General features: G+C 44.0%; 7 protein-coding genes across 7 annotated transcripts; 4 read left to right on the forward strand and 3 right to left on the reverse strand.

The window, feature by feature from the left end:
* Positions 1-32: 32 nt before the first annotated feature.
* Positions 33-1,737, forward strand: TREMEDRAFT_18062 (uncharacterized protein; the record flags this gene model as incomplete). Its single annotated transcript, XM_007006264.1, has 6 exons — positions 33-116; positions 178-285; positions 415-557; positions 728-890; positions 1,184-1,380; positions 1,683-1,737. Coding segments are annotated over 6 exons (750 nt in total), but the record flags the coding sequence as incomplete, so codon positions are not given.
* Positions 1,738-2,112: 375 nt separating this feature from the next.
* TREMEDRAFT_64265 (uncharacterized protein) lies at positions 2,113-4,382 on the reverse strand (the record flags this gene model as incomplete). The annotated part of the gene is made up of 5 exons (XM_007006492.1): positions 2,113-2,723; positions 2,894-3,727; positions 3,909-4,011; positions 4,132-4,209; positions 4,254-4,382. 5 exons carry the CDS (start codon positions 4,380-4,382, stop codon positions 2,113-2,115), a joined length of 1,755 nt encoding a protein of 584 aa, XP_007006554.1.
* Positions 4,383-5,116: 734 nt separating this feature from the next.
* TREMEDRAFT_14561 (uncharacterized protein) lies at positions 5,117-7,274 on the forward strand (the record flags this gene model as incomplete). Its single annotated transcript, XM_007006262.1, has 7 exons — positions 5,117-5,202; positions 5,266-5,373; positions 5,659-5,951; positions 6,068-6,223; positions 6,403-6,677; positions 6,827-6,955; positions 7,149-7,274. Coding segments are annotated over 7 exons (1,173 nt in total), but the record flags the coding sequence as incomplete, so codon positions are not given.
* A 1,183-nt stretch (positions 7,275-8,457) lies between these two features.
* On the reverse strand, positions 8,458-8,939 carry TREMEDRAFT_23958 (uncharacterized protein; the record flags this gene model as incomplete). The annotated part of the gene is made up of 2 exons (XM_007006270.1): positions 8,458-8,586; positions 8,844-8,939. Coding segments are annotated over 2 exons (225 nt in total), but the record flags the coding sequence as incomplete, so codon positions are not given.
* Positions 8,940-9,373: 434 nt separating this feature from the next.
* On the forward strand, positions 9,374-11,009 carry TREMEDRAFT_64268 (uncharacterized protein; the record flags this gene model as incomplete). The annotated part of the gene is made up of 6 exons (XM_007006493.1): positions 9,374-9,438; positions 9,529-9,613; positions 9,669-9,731; positions 9,901-10,407; positions 10,585-10,667; positions 10,841-11,009. The coding sequence occupies 6 exons, from the start codon at positions 9,374-9,376 to the stop codon at positions 11,007-11,009; spliced, it is 972 nt and encodes a 323-aa protein (XP_007006555.1).
* Positions 11,010-11,285: 276 nt separating this feature from the next.
* Positions 11,286-13,879, forward strand: TREMEDRAFT_33206 (uncharacterized protein; the record flags this gene model as incomplete). The annotated part of the gene is made up of 6 exons (XM_007006272.1): positions 11,286-11,425; positions 11,757-11,857; positions 12,026-12,400; positions 12,702-12,907; positions 13,022-13,186; positions 13,616-13,879. The coding sequence occupies 6 exons, from the start codon at positions 11,286-11,288 to the stop codon at positions 13,877-13,879; spliced, it is 1,251 nt and encodes a 416-aa protein (XP_007006334.1).
* A 241-nt stretch (positions 13,880-14,120) lies between these two features.
* On the reverse strand, positions 14,121-15,086 carry TREMEDRAFT_64270 (uncharacterized protein; the record flags this gene model as incomplete). Its single annotated transcript, XM_007006494.1, has 5 exons — positions 14,121-14,194; positions 14,245-14,479; positions 14,754-14,837; positions 14,928-15,046; positions 15,068-15,086. The coding sequence occupies 5 exons, from the start codon at positions 15,084-15,086 to the stop codon at positions 14,121-14,123; spliced, it is 531 nt and encodes a 176-aa protein (XP_007006556.1).
* Between the last annotated feature and the right edge of the window lie 110 nt (positions 15,087-15,196).

Consider the following 15,196-nt stretch of genomic DNA (forward strand, 5'->3'; position numbering starts at 1 on the left):
AGCACATGCTGATTGAGAAGCTCATGACAGTCGAGAATCCTTACTATGGTGGCGGCGGTGGTGGAGGATACACAAACTCTCAGAACGGATCTCAAGATTCTCCCGGAGGGAAAAAAGTCAGTCTATCCCTACCTCTCCAATGTCAACCATATGATAAGAGTTTGACTGATCATATAGAAAAGCAACACATCAACGATAAGACCCGTAACGGTTAAACAGATCTTAGATGCCTCTCAGCCTCATCCTGATTCTGACTTTGCTATCGACGGATATGACGTAGGGCAGGTGTGTCTTCTGTTACTCCTTTCCTTCTTTTCCTTGTACCCTTCACACTGTTACCTTCCTCCCCCACATACACATGAGGATATCTTCATGCTGTTTGCTGTACCGCAAAGTGGACACACTGACGGAGAGGTACTTCTTGTCGGATCTGTACGTGCCGTATCGAAATCCGCCACGAACGTCCAGGTCGAAATTGGGGATGGGACGGGGTATATAGATGCCAGACTATGGCTGGATTCGGCGGAAGATGAGTCGGAAAAGGCAAAAGGAATAGAGTCAGTACTACTCATGTCTCTCGGAACCTTCGTAGCTTTATTCTTATATTCATTCGCCTGATCACCCTCGAGATGAGCCTTCTTCGCCCGGACTGAATCTGCTTAGACTCTTTAGGCGGGACACGGGGATTTTGTCAATGAGACGGAGGAGGGATTGGCTGACGCTATAGACAAGATAAATATGTTGGGATTATGGGTAGTATCAAACTGTTTGGTGGCAAGAGACATATTTCAGCATCTCATATCCGTCTCATAGAAGATCTCAACGAGGTGTATAATCATCTACTCAAAGCGTTATATGTCAGTTTGACACTACGAAATCCTGGTACTACTGTCAGTCGTCTTTTCTTACTCTACTGTGATAAACCTCCTTCTCCCCCTTCCTTCCTCTGTTTCTTTTCCCCCTTTTCTTGTCCACCACTTTCCTGTCCACTACTTTCCTGTCCATCACTTTCCTGTCCACCCGCCACTTTCACGTCCCTCGCTCATCTTGCTTCTTCATCTCTCGTATAAGCCATGGGACTCTTCGGGCCCAGCTTGTTGAAGACACTACAACTCGACAAGCGGGGTTAACAATGTTCAAAGTCAAAGTGAGGAAGCAGGAACCAAGTCCGTTGACACAACAGGGTCAAGCACACGCACACGCTCCGAATAACGACTACAACGCTCCAGTCGGTATGACAACCACCGAATCTCCTTATGCAAACCTTCCACCATTACAAAGAAAGATAATGGAAATAGTTTCGAAAGAAGAGAGTGAAGATGGGATGCACGTTTCAGCCGTCAGTAGGAGTATGACAGGTACCAAAGGCGAAGATGTCATGTGGGTCCATTTATCTCTTCACTTTCACACCTACGTCATCTTGCATTGATTCATGTCAGTCAGGAGATGACCTCTTCTCTCCTTTGTGTATCTGACGAAGTCACCCACTCGGTCATGCAACCACCAACGGTCTTTGTGCTGTAGAAGTCCTTATATACTGGACAAAATGCTACTACTGGAAGAGTGCTTTGTCCTTTGTGGGAGGTGAAGATTCACGTACTTGTAGTGTGTCATCGTGATCGTCATAGCCGACAATGGACCTGAGAACATGAATTGGTAAGGATGTGGCTAACATGAAAAAGGGAAGCTATCGAAAACCTCATGGGGGAAGGAATGCTTTATTCCACAGTGGATGATCTAGTATGTTTTCTTTCTCTTTTCATTCACTTTATCGCTGAATGTCGTAGCATATCAGAGCGACTTGATGATTTGTATTCTACGATATCTTTCGTAGTACTCAGTTCCCTTCTCATCTCATCGTATGTGGAACAGATCACTCAGAATCGACGTGGACCAGTTCAGATGTTCAATGCTGTATGGCATGACTTGTTTAAAAGATGTAAGGATGATATACAATCTGGAACGATTATGCATGTCAAATGAACCCTCCATTACATTGAATATAAAAAGTAAAACAGTCGATCCCCAAACCCAAAGTTGTGACAACCTTTTGTAAATCCCTCAGAATACAAGATTATCGATTGAACAGTTGTATATTGATGATAAGAACCATCATTCCACTTCCATCTCTCCTTGTGATACTTTCCCTACTGTTGACTCTGTCCTCTCATGATTCACATCGCCAATGACCAGATCATTTGTTTCTTCTTCCTGCTGTCTTTCCTTCTGTTTGGCTTTACGTTCCCTCTCCACTTCTTCCTTTCCTCCAACGAAGAAAAAAGCTCTCTCTGCGACATCCTTGCCTTTCCCTCGATCTATCTGTACATCCTCCCTTTCTTTCCCTTTACCTTTCCCTTGATATCTTTCACCTTCTTCGCCCTCCTCACTTCCCATATTTTGTCCCATGATCTCCGCACTACCATCTAAACCAACATCAGGCAACTCTGGGTTCTGTGATTCAAATTCGGATGGATTCCCAAGTTTCGCAAGTTCATCAAGTACACCAGATTCGATTTGTGTGAGTTGTTTCTTACTTTTCCCTTTACTCACTCGAGCTACAACATGTTTCTTCCCTCCTCTTCCACGACCATTCCTCCCCAGAGCGTCTATAGGTAGACCAGCACGAAGCTTCATAATTTGTTTCTTTGTGAATTCCCGGATGGCCATAGGGGCGTCTCCTCCCATGATATCGTGTGGTTGAATGGGTTGGTCTAGCAGTTCCACTATCAACGTCAGATAATGCGTGTCTTTTGAGGAAGTACAGGAAAGAGAATCATCATCGAATGACTGAGTAGAGTTGAAGATGTGGAAAAGGATATGTGAACCTGTGAGGGTGGGAGGATGCGAGGACATGAACAGTCACATGGAAAGATGGAAAGAAACAAGGACTTACATCTCGATTTATCATTAAGAGTGTTTAAATCAATCGTAAACAATTCTTCCATATCGTATATGATCATTCTTCCCACTTTTGTAGACTTTTTGGTCTTGGTCAATCTCACGGCAGATGTGCTGGCCACAGGGGTAGAAGAGTCTTCTTGAACAGTCGTTCTTTCGGGAACATCACTATCATCCACATCCACGATCTCATGGTCCATATCAATATCCTCCGTATTCCGGCGTGGATGAAGATCCATTCTCTCCATGTCCTCATTGACGACATCAGTGATAGCAGGAATTGGTGGAGCGGAAAGACGAGGAGTGGAGATGGCAGTGGGTGTATCTCCTACGGCAAGATCAAGAGAGACCATTTCCGCATCATCTCCTGCTGTCTCTCCTGATGACCCTTTCTCCATTGTCACACCACCAAAAAGTGGGTTCTCCACTCCAGTTTCTCCCGCAGGATCCTCATTTTGTGCAAACTCTTGATCCTGGTCTAGTTGACCAGGAGTCTCTCTGTCGATGCTTCTGGAAGCAACGGAAGAAGCAGCGGTGCCTGATTTCCCTTTATTCCTACCTGGATAGACTCGTCCTCCAGAATGTGGCAATGCGAATATAGGTCGGATAGTGTAATGACTCGCCTTAGCCTTCAGTCGCTCTTTGCGGGCCTCTGGATCTTCGGGTCCCGGTGTTGAGAATTCCTCAGCTTGTGTTTGAGGCTCTATCTTCGGCTGGACTTCGGGTGGGAGGGCTTCGGAATGAGGTACGAGGGTTATGGAGCGGAAACTCAGTCGTTGGGAGGAGATGGCTAGTGGGGGATGTGATGGTTTCGAAGGCTGGTCGGGGTCTGATGGTCAAATTCTGCCGCCTAGACGCTCCTAATCACAATGACAGCTTAGGTTGTTCATGGTCCGGAGACAGATGTTCAGGATGGACGAGGGAATATTGACTCCAGCACAGGGGGCTGAACGTGAAGTGAAAGATATTGGAAGGCGAGCGATATGTGGATGAAGTAAAGGGGGACAAACCTCGAACAAGTGTGAAGATGATTTCGTCCCCTATCAGAGGAGTGATTTCTCCTTGATATATTTGATTCCCGACTTTCAAAAAGGGAAGAGGTGTATCCATTCCCTGGTCATCAGCTGACTTTGCCACTTGACAGTTGAACAGCATCACTTTCCGATCAAGCTGAACATACTACACATCAGGGTGAAGGTGGTCAAATCAATGAGCCAAAAAATGAAAACACACGATGAGTTGATAGTTTGACTCGGTCTGCAAACTCTTCACGTCCACCGAAGATCCGAGATCTATAGTCACATACATTTCCTATTACATCTCAGCAAGTTGTCAACATCCACCAAACCACTCACCTCTTCGTAATCGGAGAAATCAGAAGCGTCGGATAAATCATCAAATGACTCGACGGCTTTCCAACCTTCACCGAGCAGGGAAGACTTTTCGTCTAAGACACGTTGTGCTTGATCAGATGATTGGAGCATCTTTATATGTCGATATCAGGTGCCAGGGGACAAGCCAAGGTTACCAAGAGCAGGGGTGGGGTGTACTTATGTACAGTAGAACAGAGTAGAACAGGCCACTCAGTTTTTGGTTTGGGTGAAAATGCGGGGTAGAATGTGGGGTAAAAAGTCAAAAACCTCGCGTCTGTACTACTTAGACCTATCCTCTTTCGACTTTGTCTTTCGTTGGTCCTTTCTTCTCAAATCAAACTCCCATTCATACCTCCTCCTTGCCCTGTCACAGCTATCATATCATATCTAACTCGCTACTTTTCACTTCTGTCCGCTACCTATAGCTATACACTCATCTTTCGACTCATTATGTCTGTTCCTTCTCCCCTCCTCCCCATTGGGGATCTACCACAATCTTCATCAGTGACTCCCAGTTTGGTCGAGGATGAAATAAAACCTCTCGACGACGGATTGATGGATGTGGATGAGCCACAGCGCCCACGAAAGATGGAAGACTCAGAAGTGCAACTGGTCAAAGTCGCCGAAGCTAAGAAACGACACGAGGATGATTTGAGGATTCATCACTACGAACCTCCACAAGCTGAGAGGATATCTGACGAGTGAGTCGTTTGAATTTCTCTCCCTCACTCCCTGGCTCATCTTCTCCATAGACGCTGGGTCTTTTCGTGCTTGTGCATTCCTCGTAAATCGTGATGTTGAATGTACCACATACGGCATAAGACTGATGGACTCATGAGCTCATGAACAGTTGGCAAGTGGCATATGTATGGGCTTTCATAGTCAAATTCAATCAATTAGAGAAGATTCGTAAGCTTGAATGTCTCGAAGAGTAAGTCCTTTCCATCGATTCCCTCAAAGCTGTCAATATCCCACGGAATGTTGACTTCACTAGCTTCGAACAATGTCTCTCGGAACCCGTGGCCAATAGACCAGACGATGTATTGGAAGGTGTCTTAGTTCGGTTCCTTCACAATCTTAAACCGGGAATGCGGAACCTCGAGTGAGTGATGATCTTCATTTCGATGTGGCACTCCTTCACTTCAACGTCGGATCTTTCAATCTCAACATGGGGATCATTTCCAAATTTTCGAGGCTCCTCTCCCCCTGCCTCATTTGGAACCCAGGACCGTGGGCGTTGAGGAAGATCAGATGATGAGCGCATCGGACAATTGATGCTTTGATGCAGATATTCAAAAAGCGTGGAATGAATGTGGCAGAGTGGCACTGGGGACTTTTTTTGCCTCAAAAAAGTCATCGAAAGAAATGTTCCAACGTTGATGAAAAGCTGTACAAATATTCAACTTCACTTGTCGATCTATATCCACGAGATGCTTCTCAACTCCACAGAATTCACAGTCTGGGATCGTCCGTGGGCCCCTCACGAAGAAGCCAGATCTGGATGCTGTAACCCTTCTGAACAGAGAAAGGAATTGGGCCGACTGAGGTATGTGGGGGAACCGCTGGAAACGCGCACATACAAAAATCCGTTGAAGCAGGTCGAAAAGCGTGGGGGTGGTCTATTTGAATTGAATTGGAGGGAAAGGGCAAAATTGCTCAGGCAAATGGTGGATTGGCAATGTGAGTTGCCCTTGAACTCGTACACACATATTATCGAGTCTCAACCCATTGTACGAGCAAATTGAGGGATGACAATTGCTTGTCGGGCTGTGAGTGAGAAGTTTTCTAAACAACAGTGGTTCATGCCGATAATATCCGAACGATCATCAATCGGAAATATCGCATCGGAGAAACCGGCCGCAAGAAGGCGGAGCCACACATAGAAGAAGCTGATATCTTGATTGAGCCATTAGGTTTGGATCGGAACAAGAATCGGATATGGTCTTTGGATTGTGAGTTTTGTACGAGGCCGAATACCTATCCCTTCCCGGTATGATCTGCCACAGCTAGTCGATTATAAATACAATCATCGCTGGTCCTCTCTCACTCTTCCTCCACCCTCTTGGACATATTGCTACGGACGGAATGTGTGATCGGCTACGTTGAGATGAGGAGAGATGATTGATCATAGCCTCGGGGAGATTATACAAATCCGGTAATCCGTTCAAACGTCCCTGTCCTCTATATACCATCACTTCCACCCGTACGGAATTACAAGTCCAATTAAACAAATATACATCTTACGGTAATCAGTCCATCGACAGACCTCAAGGTTCTGGACCTAAAGCCAAGTTGACTCAGGCTGAAGCGGCCGCTCATCGTAAACTTGTCAAAGGGGTGGAAGAGGAACGTAAATTAGCGGAAAAGATTGATATGTTATTACCCGCTATAGAGAAGGAAGATGGGGTAAGTACATGTTTCCACTTCGTCTTTCATCTCTTACATCATGATATCTGAATTCACCTTGATCAACCCCGACTCTAAACGAGAAACTTCGCTCAGATTTGACTCAAGGAGACGACTTTGGTATCGATAGCAAGAACTGATCAACGTAGAGAGTACAGAGGGCTCGTAGAAAAATTCAACAAGCGGCAGAAATGGCAGAAAGAACAGAATTGCGTTCTACTAGAACTCGTCGTCCGACTCGTAAGGTAGATTACACCTATGATTCTGATGATATTGAAGTACGTCTTCCATGACCCTAAATCGTCTTCTTCCCAGATAGTTCTTCACGCCTTGTTCACTTTACCTCTCAGCGTGGTCCATCATCTCAAAACTCCTTAAGTCTCGCACAAGATCTTGATCAAAATCCCGATATTGTAGTGGGACACAGGTCAGAATGACGATGAGAGTAGGTAGGAAATTCTGACAAAGCAGGATGAACCCCGTAAACGTGGTCGTAAAACCCATGAAACTTATTCTCCTGGTCCTGGTCCTTCTATCCTCCGTTTAACCATACCAGGTGAACGTAAATCCACTCGGGTCAGTGCAAGGCGGATGGAACGTGAAATGTCTCAATCGGAAGATGCTTCAGTCTCTATTTCCGGATCTTTAGGTGTTCAAGGGGAATTGGACGAGGTTAATGGAGTAGATGAAGAGATCGGTCATGTTATTCCAAATGAAGTGGATACTAGTGGACCTACTTTGAAGAATGGGTTGAAGCGAGATGAGGAGACGAGGAAGAGTGGAGTTGTTTCCCCCGATACGAAAGATCTGAAACATGAGAAGGACGTATATGACGATGATGATGGGTCAATCCTTGGAAGTGGTCAAGATGAAGTTGTGTCGGATGAAAGGGAAGTAAGGAAGGGAAATCAGAGTAAGGATACGTTGAAGGAAAAAGGAAAGGATCAAAAGTTGAATGGTACACATGATTTGGCGGTAAGTAATGGCCATGGTGAAGATGTGAAGATCACTGGAGAGATTAACGGTCATCAGGATGATTCAGGGGAAGAACAGTGATGTCCCCCATAGATGAATGTGGGTATTAGTGATTAGAATTAGAATATGTATATCACATATCTTCGCCTGGCAACTTGGTGTCAATATCCTTATACGCATCAGATCGTTTGGAACGTAACGAAGTATTTTACACCACACTTGAAGCTGTTGTCAGGTAGTGTGAGTGAGTGCTGTACAAGTGATTCTATCTATCAGTAAGATGTCTATCGGTAAAGTATCTATCAGTATGATCTCTATCGTTGAGACGCTTATTGTATGCAAGATCAGAGGAGGGATGATGTGCCGTAAAGAGACACGGAACGCTGCTGAGAAATAAAGACAGAAGTGGAGGTAGGCAGAAGAAAACTCGGGAGATGAGATTGACTCTATTGAAAGAGAAAACCGATAAGAATGCATGATAATTCATATATATCAATGTGCTATCTCGTCAGCTGGAGATCTCACATTGATTTACCTACATAGACGACTTACCTTCTGGAGTCTTGACTACATATTCGATAGCTGAATATTAGCTCAGTCATTCAGATCGCTTCTCCATACGAAATTGGAATCATGTAAAGTATATACCAAATCGGTTCTCATGATGTTTAAACGATGAGTATGAGATCGGTAAGTTGACGGAATACAGGGTAGGTGTAATATGTAATATGGATGAATAGCGGAAATTGATTTTTGGAAAGAGACTAAGTTAGATTGAGACAAATCAAGACTCACCCTCCCCAACGGTCGTAATCTTATCAGCTTCATCATCCGGGATTTCAATCCCGAATTCTTCTTCGATAGCCATGACTACTTCTACAGAATCGAGAGAATCAAGTCCGAGATCGGAAGTGAAAGTCGCTGTGGGGGTTAACTGGATGTCAGTAAACTTGTTTCAACTTTTCCTTTCGGATCTCATTACCCGATACGACATCTTTCAATAACAAATTTCGATTTGACTGCGATAGGGTCCAAAAAGGAAGAGATATATCAGAGTTATGGGTGGTTGTTGAAGGAGATAGGCGAGAAGGGGACGAAGAAGAACACAAGAGGAGAAAAGGAAGAAGTACACAGAGGAGAAGGAGGAGGAGGAGAAGGGGCAGGGGAAGGAGAAAGAAACATTAAACCAACCTTATCAGTCTCAACCTTCTCAAAACTCTTCATAACATCAATCACTCTTTCTTCAATATCCGATCGTTTCAATCCTGCAGCAGCCGAGTATCCCCTCCATTTCGGTACGAGGGTAGGTTTGATTCTTAGGGATATAGATGTTGAAGGAGGAATGATAGATCGGGATAGGATAGGTCGGAGGAGGATGAAAGAACGGTTCATCGTTGAGAACAGTTGCGAGTTTGACAGGGTTTGTGTCTATCACGGATATAGGATCTTACTGGAATTCAAATTGGATCTTCCTCAGAAGGGGGGGGTGGAGGGGGGTAAATGCCGAGAAATTACCGAAGTGATATAAATGTGGCGGATATTCCATATCCATCTGTTCATACTTTTCGTTCTGAAATCTGACCATACTTAGCCATATCACTTGAAGACCAACTTGCAAGTCACATATTCCTCGCCGCAGACCGCAATCGTTGAAAGGTATACATACAAAACAGAGTAATTCTCCAAGGTTAGAAGAAAAGAAACAAAGGACTCGAAAAAAGATGAAACACGGTATAAAACTTCGTAAACTTCAAAGAACACCTTCTCACCGATGGGCTCTTCTCAGGTAAGTTTCTCTCAATCTCAACGAACGTGTGTCTTGGAGTCGTTACGATACCTGGGAAGTCTGAAGAAGAGCTCATTTGCTGAAGGACAGAAATCTAGTGACGGCTTTATTACACCATGAAAGTATCAAAACTACACTTCCTAAAGCTAAAGAAACTGCGAGACTTGCTGAAAAGGTGAGCAACAACTTTGTCATTAGCATCTTTTGGAGGATCCAAGCTCAAACTTTAGATCATAACACTAGGAAAGAAAAGTAGTGATCCTGCTCGAAGAGCCGCACAAGGTTTTCTCTTCGTATGTTGTCTGATCTCCTCTCATCTCCTCTTGATTATCTTTAGTCTTTTCCTTCCCCCCCCTCCTCATCACAAACAAATTACCCAGTCGTATGAACACATAATTTCCACTCCTTTCACCCTTTTTTATTGTCAAAGTTGTAGTCCAAAGCATGGCCTCTGACGGTCAGCCTAACCACACCTATTCCCCATCCGCCGTCATCGAACCCGTCCCTCCCCCTCGTCCCCTCGGCTACTCATCCCCTTCCACCAAAACTCCATCAATCTCAACATCTCAAGGGAATTCTGATGCACCAATCGACCCAGAAGCTTCCCTCGATCCCCCTCCTTCACCCCACGCAATCCTCTCCAAAGTATTCACCAATCTAGCCACCCGGTATGCGACTCGTCCAGGAGGTTATACTCGTATACATAAATTCGGTAGGAGACAAGGTGATAACGCCCCTCATGCGATATTGGAATTAGTAGATGGACCGAGGGATTTGAAATTTGAATTGACCGCAAGGGCAGTAGGTAGGGAAATGGCACAGGCTTCTCCTTCTGTAACTCATGAGCAATATGATATGATCGGTAAAGAAGATTTGAGGGAAAGGACGAGGATGAATAGGGAAAAGGTTTTGAAGTTTAGGGATCAAGAAGGACAGAAGAATTTTGAGGCTAGGGCTTTACAATGGGCTGTGAGTGATTTTCCTCATGGCCTCTCATTTTTACTTGCCTATCGACTTTCGTGGGTAAACCTAACTCTTTATGACTTGTGATCATAACGGGGGTGAGGGAGGGTGTGCCAAGTTATGGGTGACAGTAGAGAGTCATGTTGCATGTGGGATGTTGATAGAGTGATGGCTAATGAACAGGCACAAATTGAAGCTGAGGAAACAGCTCATAATGGTCATAAACGGAATACTACATCAGGGCTCGCGTACGATGTTGCTTCCAGGTGAGTGGGATACCTGATCGTTGTATCTCGTTCACCTTTCATCAAATCCCTTCTCACATCAGTTTTAATCATCTGAATCAATGTCTGATAATATCCAAACACAGTCTCCGTATCACTTTGTCGGGTGCACATGGATGATATGTCCCATGCGTAGTGTTCATGCTGACCATAAGAACCAAGAACCCCTACGTCGGCCGATCGTACCGCGCAGGAGAAAAGATGGCAGGCATGCCAGTACATCATACCGGTTTAGGACTTGCCAGAGGTGATTTGACTAGACGGTTGAGAGAAGGACGTGAACCTAGGTTTCTACGAGAGCTCAGAAAGATCGAAGGGTCGTGAGGGTCGCGAGGGTTGGTTTGGAAACGGGGAACTTTGTGACGTTGGCTTCAACATTTGAGTGAAGATGCATCGCATGGGTCGAGTCTATCATTCAAATCTCTCATTTACAATATAGGTATCATCTCGATATACCAACGTCCCGCGTCCCAGTCAGTCATAAGAAAATTACACATGATAAGGGTAGCTGTGTGGCGAAATCTTTCCAGTGCGAGTAGTTTTCGACGCGACTGTTCTCGCTTTCTCTCTCTCTCTCTATTTCATCTTTTCAAAGACACAATGACAAACACCCTACCTCTCAACGATATAATCCTACGTTTTCCAGGGGACGAACATAATGACGAATCGTATCAACTTTTAGAACTCCCAGGGGAAGTTTTGAAAAAGTTAGAAGGATGGAATGGATCATTATCATTCCCGTAAGTCATCCGTACTTACCTCCATTTTGTCAAAACTTGCCTATCGTCTATCCAGCTTTCATTTCACTCGACCAAATCGTATATGATCTTTGTGTGTTTCTGAGCTATTCGTGTTTATCCAACCTATCATTAGATACATGCCACATACCACATTTCACATGTCACATCCACCTCTAGTTTCTAATAGTCTCTATATCTCTATCGCTATACACGGAAGAATTTCACATACTTATGTGAAATGACTGGACCAAATGTCTAAATGTCCAAATGCCCACATATCCAGATGTCCAAATGTCCAAATGTCTCAATGAAAACATCTGCTAATACGCAGAATAATCATCAAAGGTCGTCCATCCGATGACGCGGTTTTATGTACTTCAGACGCTACATTCGCTCTACGTACTGTAACGATTTCCAATTCTTTACTTTTATGTCGAGCTCCTCCTACCCAAGCTTTTTCCTCCTCCTCTTCTTCTTCCACTTCAACATCTTTTCAATGTTCAAAACAAGATGAAGATGCCCTAACTTTTGGACACAGTTCCAGGAGTATAGATGAAGATTCAATGACCAAAAACGAGGATTCGGAAAGTGGAAATGAAGCATCAACATCCAAGACAAAACGTATAAGATTCGAAGATGCAGATTTTACGACAAAACATGATAAACGTTCTCGACCAACTTTAGAAATCCGTGATACGCGTCATGAGATATTAGAATGTGTACCTATTGCTGGGAATGTGGAAAGGATCAGAACTCTTCTTAGACCAACAGCGTGGAAAGGTATAGGATCTGAGAATAAAACAGGGTTTGAGGGGATGAAATATAGGAACGAAAGAGGATCAGGGGGAGGTTATGCAGATGATGTTAAATTGAGGAGAAAGAAATATACTCGTCAACAATTGTTGAGTGTTATACAGGCTAGTGAAGTGGAGTTGGATAAAGGTTTGAAAGAGAGGAATGTTGTGGCAGTTGATGGTGAGTTCTGGTTTCTTGTATATCATTCTTTCTCGTGTGTCCCAATTTCGAATCTTGTACTTTCGAACCTCCCCGCCCAACTGCTTTCACTATCCCATACCCCATTCAACTTGAGTCAAAACCGCCCTCAACGTGTCTGATCTTATGAACAAGTCAGTCTTCAACCTTGGGTGTATATCACTGGAAGGATGACTTCCCCGATGATCTACTACCTCCCCTCAGCTGGCGTCAAAGTGTGATCAGCTTTGTTTATTTGGTCTACTTGTCTGTGGAAGTATATGGAATCATTTCTGATATATAGGAACCCTGCTACTTCTACCACCTGACAAACTCCATCCAATCCTGACCATTCTCCTCACCCTTTTATCCATCCATAATGTCCATGAACACTCCAAATCAGTTCAAGTCCCAGTAAAAGAGGTGATGAGGGAATTAGAGACATATGAGCTTGAGAGGGGGTTGATACGTGGTATTTTGAGTCTTTTCGGGGAAATAGATGATCCGGAAGTAAACAAGAATGAGGGGAATAAGTCAGAAGGGGAAAGAGTTGCAGAGGATGAAAATGACTCGGAAGACGGAACACACATAGGAGACGAAGGGAGAAGAAGGGAAGGGAGAAAGAACGAAGTGTGGAAAGCTGACATAATACGTTTAGTGAGGGAAGTAGGGAATGGGATATTGGTTGATATAGGAGAAAAAGGGATGGAAGCTGAGATGTTTTTGAGTATGTGGAGAGAAAATGTGGGGGAGAATTGGAATGAATTGGTGCATCTTGATTTGTTAAAGGTGAGTCTTTGGTTTGTCTCTCAAGGTGATCAGTTCTGGTAATCCACGTTTGGACACTTCTCCCTTCCCCGAATCCCAATTCAGCCCTTCCAATAGACTTATGTTGTGGCCCACATGACATGAGTCGTCTCTCCCCCTCTCCCTCCTCTTGGTTCTTGTGTAAAGGGGCGAATGGAACAGATGGAATAGGTGCGTGCACAGATAAGAAGGGACAGAAATATGCGCATACAGATACGAAGGGACAGAAACATGAAGTACAGAGAAAAGGAAGAAGGCAAGAACGCAGGTTATTCTTCTACCCTCTTCAGGAGGAAAGGTTGAGAGAAATATATGAGAAGAAATAGAGCTTCGGGGAAATCGAATAGAGATAGGAAAAACGAAAATACGAGACTACAAGAAAGAACTTAGGTTATAAGCTAAATATAACAGGGAGAACACCTTCTACATTCTTCTACTTTCACTTCATTACAAACCATAACTCACTTTCCAGTCCATTCACTCCCTATAAATCCCCCGAACAGATTCACAGACCTTTTCTTGACTCGTTCTCCATGGAAAGCGGAAGATATGAGACCTTTTCTGAAAGGTTTGACGAGGGATGGTGATGGGAAAGAATTAGATAAATTAGTTGCTAGACATGTTAGGGTTGTTAGAGATCAATATGGGGTTTGGTGGTTTCCTCGGAAAACATGATGTATCAGATTTTTTTTTTTTTTTCTGTGCGAGTATTGCATTAGAGTATCTTATGACTGATCAATGTTCTGTTTGTGTGATTGGGAATAAGAGTAATAGAACTTTTGTGCATACGATAGATAGTGAGGACACCATCAAACAATACTTGGTTTGTGTATACATATACATACATATACATACAGATATAGAGACGGATAAGGATACTGTGATTCGTAGGGCTCATTCATGATCATTCAGCAGCTTAACTTTTGGAGTCGAATGGAGGTGGAGAATCAGGAATTGAAGATGGTCCTTGATCAGTTGGACTATAAGCCGCTAAAGTATCAATTCTTATTCTTGTATGTTAACAAAGTTACTTTACTCACGTAAAGCTTCACCCTCTTTCCTTCTCTCCTCACATCGGACCCTTTGTCCTTCTATATGTTTCCAAACCCCATGTCCCGCTCCTTCCCCAATTACCATTTTCAGTTCTAGATGACTACCTCTACCTGGATCAGGAAGAGCGTGAGAGGAACCTTTTTCCGAGTCGGGGAGAAAGGCGAGGAGGATTTGGTTTGGGGAGAAAGTGGGAAGGTGGAATGTTGCGCTTAGTATGTGAGTCTGAGTGTTAGTGAGGTGAGCTGGATGTTCCAACTCTTTTTTCTAATCCAGACATTATAGTAAATAAAGGGATCTGAAACGTGGTCGTACGCGAGACTCGTCACTTTTACCTCGTGTCAAGGAAGCAGGTGCGGGTCGTGCTGATATAGGTATAGTATTGGGGCTGAAAGTATTTGGGAGAGGAAGCAGATGGTGGGATACCATGATGAAAGAGAGACAAGAGGAAGGGGGGGAAAGGGGTTTGGAATTGTACAATGAAGGGATGATGACGTACATATGGAATGACCAAATTCTCAAGAGAAGGAGGAGAATCATATGATTTCACTTTAGAACTCTTCACTTCCGTCACGAAGATGATCTAATTTATGAGCTGTTTTCACACTTCATACCGGCCATCTTAGTCACTCGCTACTATCTGAGTTGTTGCAGAAAAGAACGTAACACTCACTCTCTGATCTGTCATCCATAATTTACCTTTGTAATTCTCTGTCCGTTTCGGTCCAGAGATAGTGGCGGGAATACGAAGTTCTATATCTGTCGAATAACCAGGAGTGATTTGTTCTTCTCCTTTCGTATCAGCTCATGCACCACAGTCAGAGGTGATCATAGAGGGATCAGAAGAGTGTGTTAGGAGTGAAAGATGGAAAGAATGGAAGAATGGATTTCCATAGACTCTGACAGTCCTCGAGCTTCCTGTCTTAGGAACACTTTATTGGG

The sequence above is a fragment of the Tremella mesenterica genome (genome assembly GCF_000271645.1).
Source record: "Tremella mesenterica DSM 1558 unplaced genomic scaffold TREMEscaffold_10, whole genome shotgun sequence".
Lineage (NCBI taxonomy): Eukaryota > Fungi > Basidiomycota > Tremellomycetes > Tremellales > Tremellaceae > Tremella > Tremella mesenterica.